This window comes from Bufo bufo, chromosome 3 (assembly GCF_905171765.1).
Source record: "Bufo bufo chromosome 3, aBufBuf1.1, whole genome shotgun sequence".
Taxonomy (NCBI): domain Eukaryota; kingdom Metazoa; phylum Chordata; class Amphibia; order Anura; family Bufonidae; genus Bufo; species Bufo bufo.
Window position 1 is genome coordinate 369,057,624 of NC_053391.1, and position 22,022 is coordinate 369,079,645.

Genomic DNA, 22,022 nt, shown 5'->3' on the forward strand with positions numbered 1-22,022 from the left:
TCCTAGAGACTCATTTACATAGATTAAAGCATCATTTTTCTCAGCAATGCAGGCACATATGAACATGGGACTAACGCAGATGCCTTCAGCTGACAAGAGCACATGTAACAAATCTATAGGTACAAATCTGCTGACAGATGCCCTTTTAAATGGGTTGTTTTGCTAATATTTAGTTTTAAAGAATTGCATACCCCCCCCTTCCCCCCCAAAATAAGTCGTACCTCCAACGATTCCCCACCACTCTCATTTCAACAATCTACGAGTCCCCACTGGTCTCTGCGTGTTGGACTTGGTAGATGTAAGTATGACTTCTTTTATGCCACTATGAGCTTTTAAAAAAAAAATTATGAAAAATTGACCGGACAGCCCCTTTTAATTCTAATATATCTCACATATTATCTTTGATCCAAAACGGCCATTAACAATACAGACCAACTAAACAGTGCAGTCGTAATTAAATTAGAGCCAACTACTGCTCGTGTGGCTGCGCAGTACTTGACTACTGCATGGCCGCATTGCAAGCCAATATGACCGTGCTGTCTAGTAATGCCCTTAGACTTGTCCGTCCACCATACTCTCCCAGTTATCCATGTACAGTGTTTGTGATCTAGTGCCCATCTTAAACCCTTTGGAGGAGATCAAAACTGGTGTAAAGGAAAATTGGCTCAGTTTCCCCTAGCAACCAAGCAAATTCCACCTATAATTTTTCAGAGCTCCTTTGAAAAATGAAAGGATTCATCCTATTGGTTGCTACAGGCAACTGAGAGAGTTTTCCTTTGCACCAGTTTTGATAAATCTCCACCAAAGCTTTAGGTTTCTTTTTTTCGTCCGCATCCCTCAGTTTTTTATCCAGATTGCTCTCTTTTCTCAAGATTCCAGTGGACAACCTTCTATAAGGTCTCTCAGTTTAAACAGTCTGATGTATGGAATACCCTTCATTATATGAAACAAAATTGATAGAGATTTCAGTTTTTAACTATTTTGAACCCAGAATTCAACTACCTACCTTCAATATGTGGTGTTACAGTCTAGATAAAAAATTATCTCAAGCAATAACTGTCACCTGCAACTTTTCTAACAAAAGTTAGAAATTATTGTAATAGTTGTAAAATTACAAAAAAAAGTACTTTATATAAAAAAAAAGTCATTATTCAGGCTTTTGCAAGATAACATGTATCGTCAATAAAACTGAAAAGAAACCACCGTCCCCTCAGAGTAACTAAAGTTTTAACTACGTTTTTTGTAAAATGCCCTAATAATACTTTTTGTAATATACTTTATTAATGGATTTTTTAGTTTTCCCTCCCTAAAGCGCACCTTTCCCTGTGTAACTGTCATTTTTATTTTGTGTAGGGGCAGTGATACGGACCATTTTTGCAATGTACTTTAATTACTGAAATCGTACCTTTCTATTAGAAAAATAGCTCTAAAGTGGCCCATTTTGATCCTTAAAAACGCAGTATCACTGCCCATACACATCACAAAAAAAAAAAAAAAACTTTTCTGCACACCACTGACTTTTCAGTGGTGTACGGAGTACGGGTTGTACACTTTATGAATGGGGCCGCAGCGCACGGAGGGCAGGAGCGCACATTGCCCTGTACCCATGTGCTATGCCAGGATTAGCTGGGCGGAGCGGGCATGTTAGCTTTTAGCTTAGCAGAGCAGGAGCCCGCTCCTCTCAGCTAATCCTGGCATAGCACATGGTTACAGAGTACCCATGTGCTATGCCATCATTTAGTAAACCTCCAGGGGGCACGGGCAGGAGCAGCAATATGCGCTCCTGCCCGTACTCACTAGGCTGTGGCCCCATTCATAAAGTGTACAGCCCGTACTCAGTGTGCAGAAACTTGAATTTAAAGAGCACAGGGAAAGCACGGTGCGCTTTAGGGAGGCAAAACTCTGTTAAATCCATTAATAAAAGTATTACAAAAAGGTATTAGGGTATTTAAGACACTTTACAAAAAAACGTAATTCAAAGTTTTGTCACTCCTGACAAGCCTGTTTAAGTTGGGGGTGTGTCCCTGCACAGACTCACTCTATCCAATCAGTGCTGCCATTTTCAGTCTGTGCAGGTACACACCCAACTGGTTACCACTCCTCTGTACCCTTACTGCAGACTGCTAGTAATTTATTCATAACTTCTAGTACAAATAATAAAGGAATGGCACAACATAGAGCCGTAAGAATAGATGCTCCTGAATTGTTATTACATGGGGAATGCATGAAGCTATTAAAACAGGCATGTCAGGAGTGGTGACAGGTCCTCTTTAAGAGGTGATACAAATCCATATGGCATTGGTAGTGTCAGGAGGCAGGATTAACCGATTAATACCGTTATGGAAAAATGATCTTGGTGCTCTATCATGTGTTATAGGTCTAGTGTAACATTCATATTACTGAAAATGGTACCAAGGGCATGCAGAATGCAATATTCATGTGTACTCCTGAACCTGTAATATGGCAGGAAAGTAACTCAACTGCAAAATTTTTCACTAAATTCACAAAAAAACTGCAGTTATAATCAATTATTCTTCTTTCTTCCAGCCTAAACCTGTGACAAGGAATATTCAAGGTTCTGCTGTCTCAGGGATCCTCTGACGCTCCACAAGACCCCAGAAACTGCTGGACTCACGACAGATGCCTTAACTGTGTATATATATACATACATATAGTCTTAAAGATGCAAAAGGCGTTGATTATCATTTTTTGTTACTTCCTTCACTTTCAACTACTGTATTGGTTCAGCTCAAGAACTTTGACTGGAGCTCCCTCTGGTGGAAAGCCAGACTACTACACTATGGTGGCAACCTACGGTACAGCACCTTTGAATTTTATTCTGGTGTATATTTTATTTAAAAGCAGTTAGGACATTTTCTAGCTCTAAACGTGTCATTCCTGCTGTTTTCTGAGGGTTGAAGGTCTGTAAATGCTGTCGTTTAGAAGAATTCTGCACAATGTAATGTTAGAAATCAGCACTTCTTTCTATAATGCTGCAGCTACCTTGTAATCCTGTCGTATTCCAACTATTCTCTTACACTTGGAGTCATTCCAGCTGACACTATGGAAAATAGAAACAGATCTTTTCTTGGTTATCTACATAGAAATAATATATTTTAGGAATTTCTACTTGTGGTTAGGAATATTGCAAATTAGCCTATTCTAAACTGGCATGCTATAAAAGTCACATATGAACTACTGAGTCTAATCTAAGCAAGCACACAACGGAGCCAGGTTAGGATGGAAATAATAAAAGAAGTGTATGTTTTTACATAGACCGCTATAGGGAAATAGCCTTCCCGCCTACTGCTTTTCTAAGGCCGGCATTAAGTCAACATATAACATGTAAGCTCATTGTCAGTACCTTCAATGGGCATGTCCATCCTTTCCTCAAACCTCGTGTTACAGATTTGAATATGCACCTTATGATTCAGTGTTAGGCTACGTTCACAACTTATACTTTATAAAATATCCTAAAATAATCAGAATGCTAATGCAGAGATCTGAACTATCTTCATCTTAATGGACAATCCGCTAAGTGCACAACGGCCATGTGCAGTGACATGATATGCTGGATTGTGACAAGCTAATTACACTATTGATTTCCAGCACAAAACCAGAGGCTCTTTGGGGCGACCATCAGGCACGGCTGGGTTTAGCCCCTCTTGTTCACGGTCCGCAGACTGATGCTTCCCTGAGGGGATTGGTTAAATACAAATCACCGCACTGCCTTAAAGCCTATCAAACTGCCTTTATTACCTATATACTGTATAAAACATACATCTTTTATTTAAAAAAAAAAACTGGCTTTATCTGATTTGCCTGTAATGGCCTATGTATAGCTGTGATTCAAAGTAAATCTTGTCAGCACATACAAATACTGTCTTTTTTTGTGGTCTTCTAATATATGGGGGAGTTATGTTTAATGGGGTACTGTATTTAACCTTTACTCTCAGGAGTGATGTCCTCCTCCGACCTTAGGGTACGTTCGCACAGGACGGCTAAACTGAGGATTGGCTGGTGCAGATATGCATGCGGTAAATTCCTAATCTGAGCAAAGTAAAAAAGATTTTAGCAAATCTCAGCCACGCACTGCTGAAAAAATCTGCAGCGAACGTTGATCCACAGTGTAAATCTATGCTGCAGATTTCCGCCCTGGATTTCACCCTTTGCAGGGCACAGGGTGAAATCAACAACCAATTTGCAGCAAAATCCATAGTTAACTCATGCAGATTTTTCTGCTGCAATGTGCACCTACCCTTAGAGTCATTTTACATAAATTGAAGAATGTTCTGGAAAGTTCAAAGGATAAAATGAGCAGTGATGACCAGTTCGCCCGCGAACACATGCGAGCTGCCATCTTAAGTTCTTGCCTGCGCCGCGAGCCGGTCTGAAACAAATGCGGTCACCGGGAGCAGGCAGTTCCGAGAACAGCCCGATGAAGGCCCCCGGCGGCTGTTCTCGGAACTGCCTGCTCCCGGTGACCGCATTTTTTTCAGACCGGCTCGCGGTGCAGGCACAGGTAAGGACTTACCTGTGCCTCGCCGGACTTGTGATTTAAGATGGCAGCTCACATGTGTTCGCGGGCGAACTGGCCATCACTGAAAATGAGCACAAGAAGGGTTGTAACTTTTAGTTAGGCCTCATGCACATGACCATATGCATTTTGCAGTACCCGCAAAATATAGATGAATTCCGTTTGACGCCCTTCTTTAATCAGTTTTTTTTTTTTGTTTTTTTTTTCAATGGCTCCGTATATTGCGGCCAAGTACGAGGCATGTTCTGACCTTTGTGGAAAGAACACGGATGCGGAGAGCACACGGATTATCCCACGTGTCTGTTCCACAAAAGGGTTGAACATGTCCTATACTTGGCTGCGAAATGTGGACCACAGACCCATTGTAGTCAGTGGGCCTGAAAAAAAACGGATGCAACACAGATGTCATCACTGTTTTGCAGATCTGTGTTTGTGTGCACAAGGCCTTATCCACATACATAAGGTTTTTTTCTGTTAGAACAAATTACTGATTTTTGTACAAATATAGTCATCTCTGGGGCTTAGCCCTAACATTAGAGACCAAAATGAGGTTTTACTTTTAGTTGATGATATATATATATTTGTCATATGCTTTTGATTGGAAATCTGTATAATCTTTCATAAAAATGTGGTAACCAAATCTGTGTTGTTTTCTGGGGATGAACTAGAACAAGAGTAAATGAGAAGTCTTTATTTGATTTGACAGTACAATGGTTAAGACCAGGACAGGAATGATGTGTACAGATGCAGCCCCATGCACCTATCAATATAAATGGCAGGACATATCTTCATCCTAAGGTCCAATTCTTCTCACAAAGACATGAGTGACGACATCTAAGCTACTGGATGGGATAGGAGGTGTTCAATCAGCTAATACTTCCACCTCGTAGTGTTTTACAGGTCACAGGCCCCAGCTTAGTCAGAAACTTCATTTCTTTCCACTGAGCAAACAAATCCTCAGAGATTTTGAAGTCCGCCTGCAGACAGAAAGAGAAAGCATTGTGGCCTTAATGATGATAGATGGTGAATTAGGTGGACAAGTATGGCGTGAAATGGGAAAAGTACCTGCAGCTTTTCAAAGACTTTCTTCTTCGGTTTAAGTTCTGCCTCAGGTTCTCCATTCTCATATCCCTCAATATAAATTCGCTCTCCAGGAGCACAATCTGCAGGAGGGTCCAGAGGTTCTACTTGTTTATTTTCTCCTTCTCTGAGAGGAAAATGTAAAATGATAAAACTCATAAGTATTTAGAAGATCACTTCAGATTAAAGAGCACCTCCACTCACTGAGCAAGGTTCACAAATCTAGGGCGGGAATTCTTTCAGATGAGTATGCATGATCTGAACTAAAGTCCTGTGTGGATCAAGTGCACCGGACTTACATCCAAACCACAAAATCAGGACTACACATACCATTTGATTCTTTGACTATTCTTTTTGCACTTTCTAAAAAAAGAGAGCCATAATTTGCATTATACCCAAGTTCTCTCATACAGAAGGATTCCTTGTCTAGTACAGGGACACAGGACAAAGCTTCAGGCACAAGCCCAGAGGTTGGTTCTGGATTAGCAATGAGGGTTAGTGACTATTTTGTTCAGCAAAATGTATTCATGGAGGGGATTTAAAAAACATAAAACCAGGGCAGTCAGCTTTCAGTTAGTTGCCCAAGGGAAACCCACACAAAAAGGATTTGGGTACAGGTACATTATCCAACTGGATGCAGGTCTGTAATGTGAACCAACTCATAGTTCAGGCTGTGGAGTATGCATTTAAATTTTTATGGGGCAGATATACTGTAATAGAATAAGTTTTTAGATTTTGCATTAAAAACCCCAACAGTTGAAGAACTCACATAGATGCACACAGCAGCATGCCTTGTGACTCCACGCCACGCATCTTCTGACGCTTTAGGTTGCACAGGACAACAATGGAGCGTCCCAACAGTTCTTCTGAGGGCACAAACTTTACCAATCCACTAACCACAGTACGTGGACTCTCCTCACCCACATCCACTGTTTCCACATATAATGTTTCTGCATCTGGATGCTGTGGAAGAAACAACAGTTTAATAAATACAATACACCTTGTTATGTTGTAAGTACTAAAACTAGTACTGAAACATCTTTTCCTACAACTATGCATTGTGTACGCTCCTCTGATATCCCTTCTGGAAATGTACTTGTATTATATGGGGAGAGCGAAGAAAGCCGCTGCCAGACGCTCCAGGAACGTCTTACTCCCAGGAGAACAACAGAATTCTTTAATAGGGAACACAATAATTTGCTACAAAAGACATGTAAGGAGTGACAACTGGTCCACTTTGATTTAGTATACATTCCTAAACGTAGTTTTCAACATACCATAAATCACTACAATAGCTGTAGATCTGCTTACCCTGCTGACAGTCAGCACCTTCCCAACTCGCAGATCCAGAAGAGATGGAATCATTTCCTCTGGGCCAGTGCTTTGGTTTTGTGCTTTAGGCGCAGCCTCTGAGGATTAAAAAAAAATCCACAAGAAACTGACAGTGTTAGTGAGCACACAAAAAGGCAGCACGTAAATAGCTTTCTGAAGGCTTCCTCTGTGGTAGACCTTGTACAAATGTGCTGAAAAAAACACTGGACTCTCCTTTCTCCACACAGAAGGTCCAAGAGGTATATGAAGATACAGATTTGTGACTAAATTGGTGGAAAAAAAAAAATCTAAATGTAGATTATGTAATATCCATACAAAAATAAAACGATCATAAGCATGGTATCACACAACTTTTTGTAGCAGTTTTTTTGAGTCAAAGCCAAAAGTGGACTCAGCAGGAAGGACAAGGAGACTTCCCTCTATATTACTCATTTCCTTCCAACCCACTTTTGACTTTGGCTCAAAAAACCTGCCATGAAGAATTGGTGTATGACACCAACCTACAGGAGAAGTAGATGTGGTATAGAGAAAAAAAACAGTACTCACTCTGCTTTGTGGGATTTGGATAAGCGTCATTACTTAATTTCTTCAACTCTGGGCTATTGAATTTCTCTCTGATTGGGTCTAACAATTTATTGAGCGCTTTTTCCACCGCGGCTTTAAGATCTCCAGGATGAACGTTCTGCAAAGGTTGTATATAAGTAAGGAGGTGACATGACATGCTTGTCTTACATAATACTGTTTATTTTTTCACCGGTTACTATCAGCATAGTGTGCATACATTTTAAAGGGGTTGTCACATCAAGTGTCATTTATTATAATTAAAATACTAATGTAAGCCACTTCTTAATGTATACAATTTGTCAAAATTGCCTCCTTTAGCTTCTTCGAGACATTTTAGAATCAACTGGTTGTTGTGGGTTATGGCCACCGCTGCTATCCAGCAGTGATGGTTACGATTGCTCACAGTAAGGGTCCATTCACACGTCCGTAGTGTATTGCGGATCTGCAAAACACCCGGCCGGTACCCCCCCATAGAACTAGAATAGGACATGTTCTATTTTTTGGCGGAGCTACCGCCCGGAAGTTCGGGGCTGCGCTCCGGAAATGCGGATGCGGAGAGCATATAGTGTGCTCTCCGCATCTCTTCCGGCCCCATAGAGAATGAATGGGTCCGCACCCATTCCCGATATTGTGGAACGGATGCGGACCCATTTGCGGACGTGTGAATGGACCCGAAGAAACACATCTGGCCTGTCTGGTGGCCAGAATCATGGGAGTGCGCATAGGCTCAAATGCGGGATAGCCCCCTTTCCCAAACACCTGTATCCTCTCCCCAGCCACCTCTTATCTGTAGTCTGCAGTAAAACAGCTCGGAGGCAGGCGCAGCCTTGAAGCTGTTCTTCACAGCTTCTGGGCTGCTGCTGTAGCTTTGAAACATACTGTAGCCAAATGTAGCTGTCCCCTGATATCATAATCAGAGGATGGGCAGTGCGTTTACTGGGAGCAAATACAAAAGATAACCATGCACTCAGGAGCAAATATTTAATGGAGAGAATCGAATGTATAAGGTCCCTTTACACAGCAGAGCAGCAGATAGTCGGGAGGGAAGCGTTTCTTCCTGACAGTCTGCTGCTCGTTGGTGAAGGAGACCACTGCATTTACATGCAGCGATCTCCTCCACAGTATGGGGAGGAGCGATCTCCAATGCCATCGCTCGTGCCCATACTGACTCATTTGCTGGCAGCAGATCGTGAATACACGGCACAACCTGCTACCGTCAAACATTTTTGTGTGTGCACAAACGATTGGATTACCTGATGAACAAATTTCGCTCTTCATCGGGTAATCAGCGGTGCATAATCGCTAACGAGTGTTCCTATGAACGCTCACTAGTGATTATCTTTAGGATTCTCGGCCCGTGTAAAGGGCCCCTTAGTTTGGCTGTACTTGTGATTATCTTTTCTGTTGAATAGTTGGCAAAGGGAAGGGAGAGAATATATGAATTGAGACCGATAGGAAAATCATGGCGGTTACAAACTGACTTTTTGCAGACAGAGGAAGGGAGCACAATAAGAACTTTTTCCACTATGGTATAAAGGGTGGGGGTAGAGCATGGCAAAACAAGGGACAGATTGTGACAACCAGGCTTACTATAGCTAGCTGGTTGTCACGATTAGGAAAAGGTCCTCGCCGCTGAAGCTGCTAGTGAATATGATTCATTAGCAGCCTCATTAGCGTGCACGCACAGGCAAGGGGTGGGATTACATTATCCTATCTCCTTGCCTATGCTATCAATCAACTTCCCAGTCGCCAACCACCTACAGAGCAGAAAGTGCAGAGCTAGCCAGCAGCCTCAGCCTGAAATAGCAAGGTGAGACAACCCCTTATATACACCGACTCATAGGAAGCACTAGTGAGGCATATCTCTGTCGCTGGGAGATAATTCTTTGCATATTATTTTCTATTCTATCTATTCTTATGACTATGATTTACAATTCCTTGATTATTTCTGCAACAAGTTATGAATTACTAGCAGCTTGCAATGAAGGTCCAGATGGGTGTTACTAGTTAAGGTTGTGTCACTCTCAGACTGTGCAGGGACACAACCCCAACCAGTGACACCCATCTGGACCTTTATTGCAAACTGCTAGTGATTCATTCATAACTTCTAGCAGGAATAAAAAAAAGGAATTACACAAAATCCTAAAAATAGATGCTCCAGAATTATTACATTGGGAAATACAACACAGAAATGTCAGGATTGGTTACAGGTCCTGTTTAAGTACAGCCAAGGCATCTCACTCAACCAGTCAGAATCCTACTCCGTACTCGAGAGGGGTAAGTACTGTGAAACAGCCGTCTGTGGATGGATATATGGTTCCCACGTTCCAAGGTTTGTTGAAAAATGAAACATCGACTTATCGGGAGCCACTTCCAATAGATGACACTAGTGAGACAGTTCTCTTTCTCTGGGAGATATCTCTTTTCATACCCAGACACTAAAAAATAGGAGAACATTATCATCTTCTTACCTGTTCGGCAAAGTCTTTTTCCAGCGTCTCAAAGTCTGTGTAGGTTTTATTTCCACCAAATTTCTCATCACGAAGAATAACAAACTCTGAGAAAGAAGAGCAAATAAAATATAAGTCCTCCAGCATCGGTCAAATGAGGAATCCCACTTATAAACCGTACAATCACTCACCTGACCTAAGAGGGAAGAGGACATGCCTAACAAAACTTAAGACACCATTATTCTCTATATTTCCTGGTTCACAAAAAGCTTTCTTTAGCTTCTTCTTCACATCAGAAGGGGAGTCTAGGAGATCGATTTTTGATTCCTAAAACATTAGGAAAAATCAATGAATAAATCAAACTTCTTGTGTCTGAGCATTTCGATGGAAGACTTCCTGATCTATTGTATATCTGCAACAGAAAGCTAAGACCTATACCACCGTATAGGCATAGAATGGCATACGTTGCCCATGGGCTCCCATTGTAAAAGAAACCAAAAACATATATAACATATCACATGGTATACTTTTTTATTTTTTTAAAGTAGCCCTCTATGAATAAGCAGCCTGCTGCGCTGTGCTATACAGTTGGGGAAAAAAGGTATGCAGACATACTACCTAGACAGAAACCTATTTTGGGTCTCCATTGGGTAAATGGAGCCTGTGGGGACTCGCTCTGGTAGACAGGATTAGTGGACGCAGTATAGAGGCAACAACAAGTTCTTTGGATCAAACAGTTCAGTGTTTTATTCACACTTTAGGCAAGTAACAAAACAAGCAGTCATATTCAAACAAAAAGTCACCTTGCGGTGTTGGTGGTAATTCAATCCATGTGGCAGTTCAGCCTCAAAGAGTCCTTGCTGATAGCAGCACCAACCTGTTTTTACACCAAACAGGTAGCAAGCCTTCATCCAGACACAAGGCTCCCAGATCCCAACACAGAGACATGGCTTCTGACCCAGCTGCCTATTTAAGGACAGCCAGGTGCTGCCAAAACCTAGACTGGCATTTAAAATCCGGTCCGGTATTTGACCTCATCTGGCTGTAAATCAGCCCAGCAGCACATGCTGGGAGGAAAATACCTGTTTTCGCAGACCAAATCTCTCACTGTGTCACATACACCACCCCCCCCCCCCCCCCCCTTTGTTCAACCCTGGGGGGTGAACACACGCCAGACAGTGTACCCAGGACAGGGCATCCGCGTTTCCCTGTAACCGGCCTGCCCCGTGTTCCACCGAAAACTTAACGTTTTTAGGGAGATAAACTATCGGGTGACCCGGGTATTTCTGTCCTTGGCCTGGCTCATCCACTTTAGAGGGGAGTAGTCAGTCACCAAGCGGAATTTTCTCCCCAATAGATAATAGCAGAGAGATTCTAGTGCCCACTTGATAGCCAGGCACTCTCTCTCCACTATACTATACCGGGTCTCGGCTGGGGTGAGCTTACGGCTGAAGAAGACAATGGGATGCTCCTCCCCGTTGACTTCCTGAGACAGTACAGCACCGAAGCCTACTTCGGAGGCATCGGTCTGTACTATAAACTCCCTTTTGAAGTCGGGTGTCACCAAAACCGGGGACCCGCACAGGGCAGACTTCAAAGCGGAGAAAGCCTCTTCTGCCCGATCATCCCAGCGAACCATCATTGACTTGTGTCCCTTCAAGAGTCCTGTCAAGGGCGCGGCTAGAGAAGCAAAGTGGGGAACAAACCTCATGTAATAGCCCACCATTCCCAGGAATGACTTTATTTGCCTAGTGGTGACAGAACAGGGCCAATTCCATATCGCCTCTATTTTGTTCACTTAGGGTTTGATGACTCCACGCCCAATGACATACCCCAGGTACTTAGTCTCTTCTAACCCTATCGCACATTTTTTTGGGGTTAGCGGTTAGGCCAGCTTTCCGAAGGGAGTCCACTACAGCCTGCACTTTGGGTAGGTGACTTTCCCAGTCGATACTGTGGTTGATAAATCGTCCAGGTAAGCCGAAGCATACCAACCATGTGGAGGAAGCACAATGTCCATTAGTCGCTGTAAAGTGGCAGGGGTGCCATGCAGACCAAAGGGTAAGACCTTATATTGATACAGCCCCTCAGGCGTGATGAAGACAGTTTTCTCTTTGGCAGCCTCCGTTAAGGGCACCTGCCAGTACCCTTTTGTGAAGTCCCAAACAGAAAAATACCGGGCTTGTCCTAACCTCTCGATGAGCTCATCCACCCGTGGCATGGGATACGCATCGAATTTGGAAACCTCGTTAAGTTTTCGAAAGTCGTTACAAAACCATAACGTCCTGTTCGGCTTGGGTATCAATACTATAAGACTGGCCCACTCACTTTTTGACTCCTCAATGACGTCTAGCTGCAAGATTAGCTGCACCTCCTCAGATATGGCTTGTCGCTGAGCCTCGGGTATCCGGTGTGGGTTTAATCAGACTTTTGCCTGAGGCTCAGTGACAATGTCATGCTGGATTATGGAAGTGCAGGGAGGTCCGAGAACACATCCGTGTTCCAACTAACGAACTGCCTGGCCTCCTGAGTCTGTTTAGAGGAGAGACTGTCAGCAAATTTTACTGTGGCAGCCGCCACTCTTGCATCAGACAGAGGGGCCGGGACCTCTTCTCCTAGGAAACCTTCTGTACAGGTTTCCCTATCTTTCCACGGTTTGAGTAAATTCACATGGAAAACCTGCTCCGGCTTTCGCCACCCTGGCTGGTGTACCTTGTAGTTTACATCTCCAATTTTCCTCGAGCACCTCGTAGGGACCCTGCCACCTAGCCAGGAACTTACTGTCCACTGTCAGCACCAGAACCAAAACCCGATCACATGGGTTAAAGATCCGGACCCGAGCCTGCCGATTATAGACCCGACTCTGGGCTCGCTGAGCTGCCTCCATATGCTCCCTAACAAGAGGCAACATCTCTATCCAATCTTGCATCTGGGTAACGTACTCAATGACACTTTTACGTGGAGTGGGTTGTTGTTCCCACGCCTCTTCGGCCACGTCCAAGAGACCGGGAGGGTGTCTGCCATATAGAAGTTTGAAGGGCAAGAACCCAAGAGGCCTGGGGTAAACTCGCACTGTGAACATGAGATAGGGCAGAAGGAGGTCCCAGTCCTTCCCATCTTTAGACACTACCTTTTTCAACATATTTTTTAATGTTTGGTTAAACGGTTCTACCAGACCGTCCGTTTGCGGATAATAAACGGACGTCTGAAGTTGTTTTATGTCAGGGTGGATTTGATTTAAAACAAAATGATTTAAATCACGATTTAAATAACTAGTCAGTAAGGCTTGATTTAAATCATAGTTTTCTACATAAAGACTAATTCTTGCTGGTATAACTCATAATATGCAAGTAGATGAAGATTTTTAGAATAACAACTTTTCATATTAGGCTACTTTCACACTAGCGTTCGGGGCTCCGCTTGTGAGTTCCGTTTGAAGGCTCTCACAAGCGGCCCCGAACGGATCCGTCCTAATGCATTCTGAGTGGAGGCGGATCCGCTCAGAATGCATCAGTCTGGCAGCGTTTGTCCTCCGCTCCGCTCAGCAGACGGACACCTGAACGCTGCTTGCAGCGTTCAGGTGTCCGCCTGGCCGTGCGGAGGCAAACGGATCCGTCCAGACTTACAATGTAAGTCAATGGGGACGGATCCATTTGAAGTTGACACAGTATGGCTCAATATTCAAACGGATCCGTCCCCCATTGACTTTCAATGTAAAGTCAAAACGGATCTGTTTGCATTATCATGAACATGGTAATGCAAACGGATCCGTTCTGAACGGATCTAAGCGTTTGCATTATAGGAGCGGATCCGTCTGTGCAGATACCAGACGGACCCGCTCTGAACGCAAGTGTGAAAGTAGCCTTAGTTTGATTAGGTTGATTCTGCATTCATAGGGTTGTAGAAGTTAGGATTAAGGTATTTTTCTCAACTCTGTTCATGTTATAACATTTTTGCTGTGAAGAAGAGGCATGTGATCTCTGCTGAGTCAAATTCAGTTTTGAGAACTGCAAAAGTAAACCAAGCATCTGTGATAATATCTTGTAGGCAGAGAAACTGGCCAATAATCTTACAAAAACCTCTGGAAGAGCATGACATTGTGAATGGATTAATAGAATTTATTTACCAAAAAATTACACATATAGAAACATAGAATGTGTCGGCAGATAAGAACCATTTGGCTCATCTAGTCTGCCCAATATACTGAATACTATGAATAGCCCCTTGCCCGATCTTATATGAAGGATGACCTTATGCCTATCCCATGCATGCATAAACTCCTTCACTGTATTTGCAGCTACCACTTCTGCAAGAAGGCTATTCCATGCATCCACTACTCTCTCAGTAAAGTAATACTTCCTGATATTACTTTTAAACCTTTGCCCCTATAATTTAAAACTATGTCCTCTTGTAGCAGTTTTTCTTCTTTTAAATATTCTCTTCTCTTTTACCTTGTTGATTCCCTTTATGTATTTAAAAGTTTCTATCATATCCCCTCTGTCTCATCTTTCTTCCAAGCTATACATGTTAAGGTCCTTTAACCTTTCCTGGTAAGTTTTATCCTGCAATCCATGTACTAGTTTAGTAGCTCTTCTCTGAACTCTCTCCAAAGTATCAATATCCTTCTGGAGATATGGTCTCCAGTACTGCGCACAATACTCCAAATGAGGTCTCACTAGTGCTCTGTAGAACGGCATGAGCACCTCCCTCTTTCTACTGGTAATGCCTCTCCCTATACACCCAAGCATTCTGCTAGCATTTCCTGCCGCTCTATGACATTGTCTGCCTACCTTTAAGTCTTCTGAAATAATGACCCCTAAATCCCTTTCCTCAGATACTGAGGTTAGGACTGTATCACTGATTTTATATTCTGCTCTTGGGTTTTTACGCCCCAGGTGCATTATCTTGCACTTATCAACATTAAATTTTAGTTGCCAGATTTTTGACCATTCCTCTAGTTTTCCTAAATCCTTTTCCATTTGGTGTATCCCTCCAGGAATATAAACCCTGTTACAAATCTGTGTCATTAGCAAAAAGACACACCTTACCATCGAGGCCTTCCGCAATTTCGCTGATAAAGATATTAAACAATATGGGTCCCAGAACAGATCCCTGAGGTACCCCACTGGTAACAAGACCTTGGTCTGAATATACTCCATTGACTACAACCCTCTGTTGTCTGTCCCTCAGCCACTACCTAATCCATTCAACAATATGGGAGTCCATGTACAGCCTTATTCTACATAATGAAAAAACTAATCTTTATTTCATGATGGAATAACCTTTGGTTGGTAATATATTTTCCTCAAAAAGCATTTTAGATAAAAAAAATCTGATTTAAATCAGAACTCAGATTTTTTAGTTTTTAGTTTTTTTTAAATCATTGATTTTTATTCACCCTGTTTTATGTGCAGCGCTTTACAGAGTTCCCTCATCACTTTGGACATAAAAGGGGTCCCTTGGTCGTTCAGAACCTCTTTAGGTAGTCCCACTCGGGAAAACATCTCCATTAACTCCTTAGCTATGAGTTTGGCCGATGAAGGTCGCAGTGGCACCGCCTCTGGGTACCGAGTGGCGTAGTCTAGAATAACTAAGATGTGTTGATGCCCTCTGGCGGACTTCGGTACTGGGCCTATGAGGTCCATAGCTATTCAGTCAAACAGTACTTCGATAATCAGGAGAGGTACTAGGGGGACTACATAAATGTGGCTGGGGGCTAGTTATCTGGCAGGTCGGGCAAGACTTACAAAACTCTTCCACTTCTTTGAATATGCTGGGCCAGTAAAACCGCTGTAGAATACGATCCTGAGTTTTCTGCAGCCCCAGGTGACCCCCGAGAACGTGTTGTTGGGCTAGATCTAACCACAAAACGGGGAAACAGTGACTCTGCCCCATGTTGTTGTGGTTCACCATACTATTAACACATTTTCCCAGGCGCGGGATAGGGTTGGGTCCTGACGTTGGGCGGTGCCAAAATTATCCCCGGATACATTGAGGTCTGCCAATCCAGGACCCGGCCTCCACGTCTCCCACCATCACACTTAGCGGGGTTGTCTCCCCCTCTTCCACCGAAGTGGTGGTCACCCCTACCGCTGGCCCTTCGGTCTCCCCCCTGAGCCAGGCCACTCTGCTAGGGTTACCCCTGTCTCATGGGTATCAGTTACTCTCATCACAGGCCACAGTGCCGGGAAGTCTCTCCCTATTATGAGTTCATAATGTAGATTTGTGGCGACAGCCACTTCGTGGGTCCATCCACCGGCCACCGTGGTTAGAGACACCAGCGCGGTGGGTTAGTCTTTTAAGTCTCCGTGGATGCACATCACCCCAACTTTCCGGCCAGGATACTCAGTGGACCGCACCAGGGTAGCCCTTACTAGGGTCACCAGACTCCCTAAGTCCAGCAGAGCCTCCGCCGGAGTGTCTACCACTTCCACCTGCCACAAGTGATCTAGAGACTCTGGGGTACCTGTTGCACACAGCCTCCTAGCATATAGCGACTGACGGTAGCCATAGTTAGTGTCCATGGGCTCAACCCGATGGGGACAGTCAGCCCTTACATGGCCAGGCTCCTGACACTGCTAGCAGACTATCGGAGCCAGGTCCGCCGTGGGTACATCACAGGCGGGTTTTATCGGCTCAAATCTCCGGGCCTGGGTTAGAGATTTCCGGGGTTTGCCGACCTCCCTCCCGACAGAACCCTCCTTTAGATTCCTGGTAGCTTCATAGTGTTCCACCAGATCCACCATCTCAAGGGTATTGCCAGGAGACACCTGACCGATCCAGTGCTGAAGAGGGTATGGCAAAGCCCTCCAGAACATATCGGCTAATAGTCTATCCAGCATAGCCGGGGCACATCAGGCTGTAGCCACTTTTGCAAGAGGTGGAGTAAAGTCATAATACTGGGTCCTCGCAGGCTCAGCCGGCTTAAACCCCCACTGATGTACCCACTGGGCCCGGACCAACACATTCACCCCCAGTCTTGCCAAAATCTCACCCTTTATTTTTTGGTAGTCGGCCGCTTGATCGTCCTGCAAGTCGAAATACGCCCGCTGGGAAACGGATCCCAGGAATGGAGCGACGACCTCAGCCCACTGGTCACGGGGTAGATTTTCCCTGATGTCCACTTTCTCATACGTTGCCAGGTAGTTTTCGATGTCGTCTGCGGGGGTCATCTTAGGAATCGCAGTACGGACTGCTTTCTGGGCATCGTGGATGCTCGGGGTTGCTCCTGCTGTCTGCAAAGCCATCACGTGTTGTAGCAGCAACTGGTTAGTCTCCTGCTGCTTATTAGCCTCGCTTTGCTACAGGTTTGTCTCTCGCTGCTGCAGATTAGCCTCCATGAGGGCCTTTACAACAGCCTCCATTTTGTCATGGGGCACTGGTTGCAATACAGCTGGTTTAATGTACGACATACAACCGTGCCTGAAAAATGCAGAAACCAAAAATATCGGCGTTCATGCCAGCCTCACTGCTCTTGCCCGAATCCTCCACCAATTGTGGGGACTCGCTCTGGTAGACAGGATTAGCAGACGCAGTATAGAGGCAACAACAAGTTCTTTGGATCAAACAGTTCAGTGTTTTATTCACACTTTAGGCAAGTGACAAAACAAGCAGTCCTATTCAAACAAAAAGTCACCTTGCGGTGTTGGTGGTAATTCACACCATGCGGCAATTCTGCTTCAAAGAGTCCTTGCTGATAGCAGCACCAACCTGTTTTCACATCAAACAGGTAGAAAGCCTTCATCCAGAAACAAGGCTCCCAGATCCCAACACAGAGACATGGCTTCTGAGCCCAGCTGCCTATTTAAGGACAGCCAGATGCTGCCAAAACCCGGACCGGCATTTAAAATCCAGTCCGGTTTTTTACCTCACCTGGCTGTAAATCAGCCCAGCAGCACATGCTGGGAGGAAAATACCTGTTTTACCAGACCAAACCTCTCACTGTGTCACAAGCCCTATAAACATGTTTGACATATACTCCTGGATTGTAGGGCTCTGATGCTGTGTCCGCCGAGGCTTATCAGTGTGTACACAGTGATGTGGACCTGCTAACTCTTTGTACACACATTGCAGATGCATTGTGTTTTTTTGCAAAACCATACCAAATGGCGTGATATAACCTCAATGTGTAAACACATACTAAAGGGCAAAGGGAGGCAATGTAAAGCCATGACAGGCGATGTACCAAACTACAATGAACAAGCAGCATATGATCACATGTACAAAGCTGTTTCCTTTAGTAAATCCATCAGTGTTAAGATATAATGTCAGCGTAAGTGGTTGATAAGTGCAACCACTACCTATGTACTGCATTACTGCTTCCCCCTTCCTAAAAAATAAAATATACTTTTTATACAATAGAATTTAATGACCACGTTTGGGGACCACACTTGTCAAGACCAGGGGTTCAACTACTGCATCAAGTCAGCTCCTTCCATTCTACTCTACGAGAGTTAAAGGGGATTTCCGGGATTTTAATATTGATGACCTATCTTCAGGATAGGTCATCAATATCAGATCAGCGGGGGCATACAGCAGTGAGCAGGTGTAAGTACAAGCCATCCCATTCACTTCTATGGGACGGCTTGTTCCTATTTAAGTGTATAAGAACGAGCCGTCCCATTGAAATTAATGGCTTCTAATTGCACCTGCTCACCGCTGCAATGTCGACGGCGAGCAGGTAAACAATGAAGGGGAAGCTGCGCTCACACGGAGCATGGCTTTCTCTTCAACGAGCTGATTGGCGGGGGTGCCGGGTGTAGGATCCCCACCAATCTGATATTGATGACCTATTTTGAGGATAGGTCATAAATATTAAAACCCCTTTAAAAGAAACAGCTGAGCAGTCTCCTAGAACTCTACATTTAGATGATAAATGTCACATTTAGTGAATATTTATTTCCCTTCATTTATATAGAGCCCTACTGTACTTGCTGGAGGTTCAGCAACTGGGATCCCCACCAATGTCAAGGAAGAAGGGATCTTCAGGTATACAAATCTAGATGCCTGCAATAATCAAATTCAGCCAAAGTACCAAGTATTTCTGTTTCCCACCAGTACCTCTTCAGATGAGCTCATCTTGCTGCCTGTAAGTCCAGGAACCATAGGGTTCATCAAGTGGATCCGCTTTGTGTAACCCAGAGCCGGAAGGTACTAGAGGGGAGGAAAAGAAAATGCACAGTAAACTTAGTGTCCTCATTATCTGCAATGCCAAGGTATAGCTCCACAATGTTCATGGAGCCTCATACAATGGTTCAGCTTGTCCTCTGTCCAATGCAACTTCTCTTTACAGCCATGTCCCACCATAATATTGCCCTTCTTTGTCTCCACACACAGCAATAATACTCACTTGCGTCTCTCCTTAAATCATTAATCTCCCTTTGTGCCCCCCACAAGATACCAGTGCCCCCTTTGTGCTCTGGAGAAGTAATGACACATAGAAGCTAGTGTCCACCAGCTATCTCAGGGAAAACTGACTAATAGACCTCATTTAAACAACCATAACGTGGGCATATGTATTAGGGGTGCAGTTCACAAACTGACCACAAGTCTCATGAACCAAACGTACAGCATCATAGGTATACATGATGCTATCAGTTCAGGTCATTAAACCCATGGCCTGTCTGGGAATTGCAGCCTTAAAGGGATTGTCTCACTTCAGCAAATAGCATTTATTATGTAGAGGAAGTTAATACAAGCCACTTACAGTATTGTGATTGTCCATATTGCCTCCTTTGCTGGCTGGCTGGATTTTTCCATCACAATTATACACTGCTCGTTTCCATGGTTACAACCAGAGGCACAGAGATATGCAGTGCGCATGCGCCAATTTCACGCCAGTAACTGGTACATGCGCACTCCATATCCCTGTGCCCCTGTGCAGAACACTGCGCTTGCCCGGGCCCGGCAGCGATGCGCGAACGGCCTATAGGGATATATGATGTCACAGAGCCACAGGGCTGGCCTGAGCTTGCTGAGGGGCGGAGTTAGGCGCAAGTGAGGCGGGGGAACTTGGGCACTTTCAGAAAACTCTCCACCCCTGGGCACTTCCGACGGCTCATTAGCATATGATAAAAACGACTTTTTGGGCGATTTGAAGTATCTGAAAAACTAAACACAGGTAACATCTGTGTCATGTCTTTGTGCCCCACTGAACAATGTGATCTGTTTAAAACCGGCCAGGTAGGTGACAGACTCCTTTTAAGGAGAGCTAGCGGGTGGTGAAAAAACGGTAAACAATGCCAAAAACAAATTATATAATGGCCAGATATAGTATTATTTTTCATGTACACTTAAAACTAAGTGTGAACTTCTGGCATGTGTTTGAAAGCTTCACCTCAAGATACTTAATAACTTTCCAAGATAAAATGTCGTTTCTCTTTATGGCACAGCAACTGGCACAAGGTTCACTGAAATGAACTCAACACTTGCTACCAGACAGGAGCGATTTTGAATCATGGACCCTATCAGTGGTATCTTCTGGAGACATCTAAAGTTATATACAACTAAAGCTGATATTTAGTATCGTAAAACAGCCAGATGATCTGCAGTCACACATCAGCTTTTTATGTTGTACAGAGCTCCATCATCTGATATACGTCTTCCTTGATCACCCTTAGGCCTCATGCACACGACTGTTCCATTTTTTGCGGTCTGCAAACTGCGGATCCGCAAAAAACGGAAGCCATCCGCGTGCCTTCCGCAGCTTGCGGAACAGAAGGCCCATTGTAGAAATGCCTATTCTTGTCCGCAAAACGGACAAGAATAGGACATACTATATTTTTTTGCGGGGCCACGGAACGGAGCAACGGATGCAGACAGCACACGGAGTGCTATCTGCCCCTTTTGCGGCCCCACTTAATTGAATGGGTCCGCACCCGAGCCGCAAAAAATGCGGCTCGGATGCAGACCACAACAACGGTCGTGTGAATGAGGCCTTACACTCAACATTTAAAGGCGGTTTCCAGAGTCTAGGAATTTGGCCTTGAAAAGTAAAATATGCCATTCAAACACATATGACTGCTGAAGCCAATGACTGGTTACAGTGGTCACATGAGCGCTTCAAGCCCAACAGATATTTAAAATGTGAGTAAGTGACTTTTTTTTAATCTTGGAAAATCCCTTTCCTTAACACTCTAACCTTAAAGAGGGCACAGTCCCGGTCACCAGCTGTCCGGGAAATAGCACTTGCTGTTTCTGTTGCTCCTATTGTGATGCATGAGAGCTACGGAAACACAGCAAGCTATACCGTTTCTGAGTTAGGGAAACAGAATAGCTTGCTGTGCGGTTTCTATAGCGCTTATGCACCGCAATAGGAGCTAAAGAAACAGTGAGTGTCGGAGCGCTCTGCTGTTTCCCGGCCGGCTGGTGGTCGGGACTGTGTCTCATCTCACCTTAGTAATTGTGAAATGAGACAAACCCTTTACGATGGTTTTCAAGGCCCCCAAATACTGATGACCTATCCTCAGGAAAGGTCATCAGTATCAGATAGAACATACAGAATCGCTATAAGAACACATTCACTACCAAGTCTTCACACACACAGTGTAACTGACACTTGGGCCCCTTGCAGACGAGCGTTCCTCCCGCAGCGAGTCCCCATCGCAGCACCGGGCCTGACCTCCCATCCCTGCTGCCGGGAGTCACATAGCATTATATTGATTTATGATGCTATGTAACCCTTACAGCTCTGGAATGTATTGGATAGCACTGACAGCATTATGTCAGTGTTATCCAATACATGCCAGAACTGTTAGGCCTCTTTCACACGGGCGTTGCGGGAAAATGTGCAGGTGCGTTCCGGGAACACCCGCGATTTTTCAGCGCGAGTGCAAAACATTGTAATGCGTTTTGCACTCGCGTGAGAAAAATCGCGCATGTTTGGTACCCAAACCCGAACTTCTTCACAGAAGTTCGGGCTTGGGATCGGTGTTCTGTAGATTGTATTATTTTCCCTTATAACATGGTTATAAGGGAAAATAATAGCATTATGAATACAGAATGCATAGTAAAACATCGCTGGAGGGGTTAAAAAAAATAAAAACGAGATTTTTGTATAA

The 22,022-nt window shown here is 44.2% G+C and overlaps 2 protein-coding genes across 3 annotated transcripts in view; one reads left to right on the plus strand and one right to left on the minus strand.

Moving 5' to 3' along the window:
* Positions 1–3,878, plus strand: part of KIAA1522 (KIAA1522 ortholog) — a 65,711-nt gene extending 61,833 nt beyond the window's left edge. The window contains exon 7 of the mRNA XM_040424586.1: positions 2,548–3,878. Within this exon, the coding sequence (XP_040280520.1) occupies positions 2,548–2,552 (5 nt within the window). The 3' untranslated portion in view covers positions 2,553–3,878. The remainder of the gene's footprint in view (positions 1–2,547) is intronic.
* Positions 3,879–4,744: 866 nt separating this feature from the next.
* The window catches only part of YARS1 (tyrosyl-tRNA synthetase 1), a 70,120-nt gene continuing 52,842 nt past the window's right edge, over positions 4,745–22,022 (minus strand). For both annotated transcript variants that reach the window (XM_040424588.1, XM_040424587.1), the window contains exons 7-14: positions 19,024–19,116; positions 10,155–10,290; positions 9,985–10,070; positions 7,496–7,631; positions 6,929–7,026; positions 6,387–6,580; positions 5,603–5,744; positions 4,745–5,514 (exon numbers count right to left, since the gene is read on the minus strand). In XM_040424588.1, the coding sequence (XP_040280522.1) occupies positions 5,404–5,514; positions 5,603–5,744; positions 6,387–6,580; positions 6,929–7,026; positions 7,496–7,631; positions 9,985–10,070; positions 10,155–10,290; positions 19,024–19,116 (996 nt within the window). In that variant the 3' untranslated portion in view covers positions 4,745–5,403. The remainder of the gene's footprint in view (positions 5,515–5,602; positions 5,745–6,386; positions 6,581–6,928; positions 7,027–7,495; positions 7,632–9,984; positions 10,071–10,154; positions 10,291–19,023; positions 19,117–22,022) is intronic.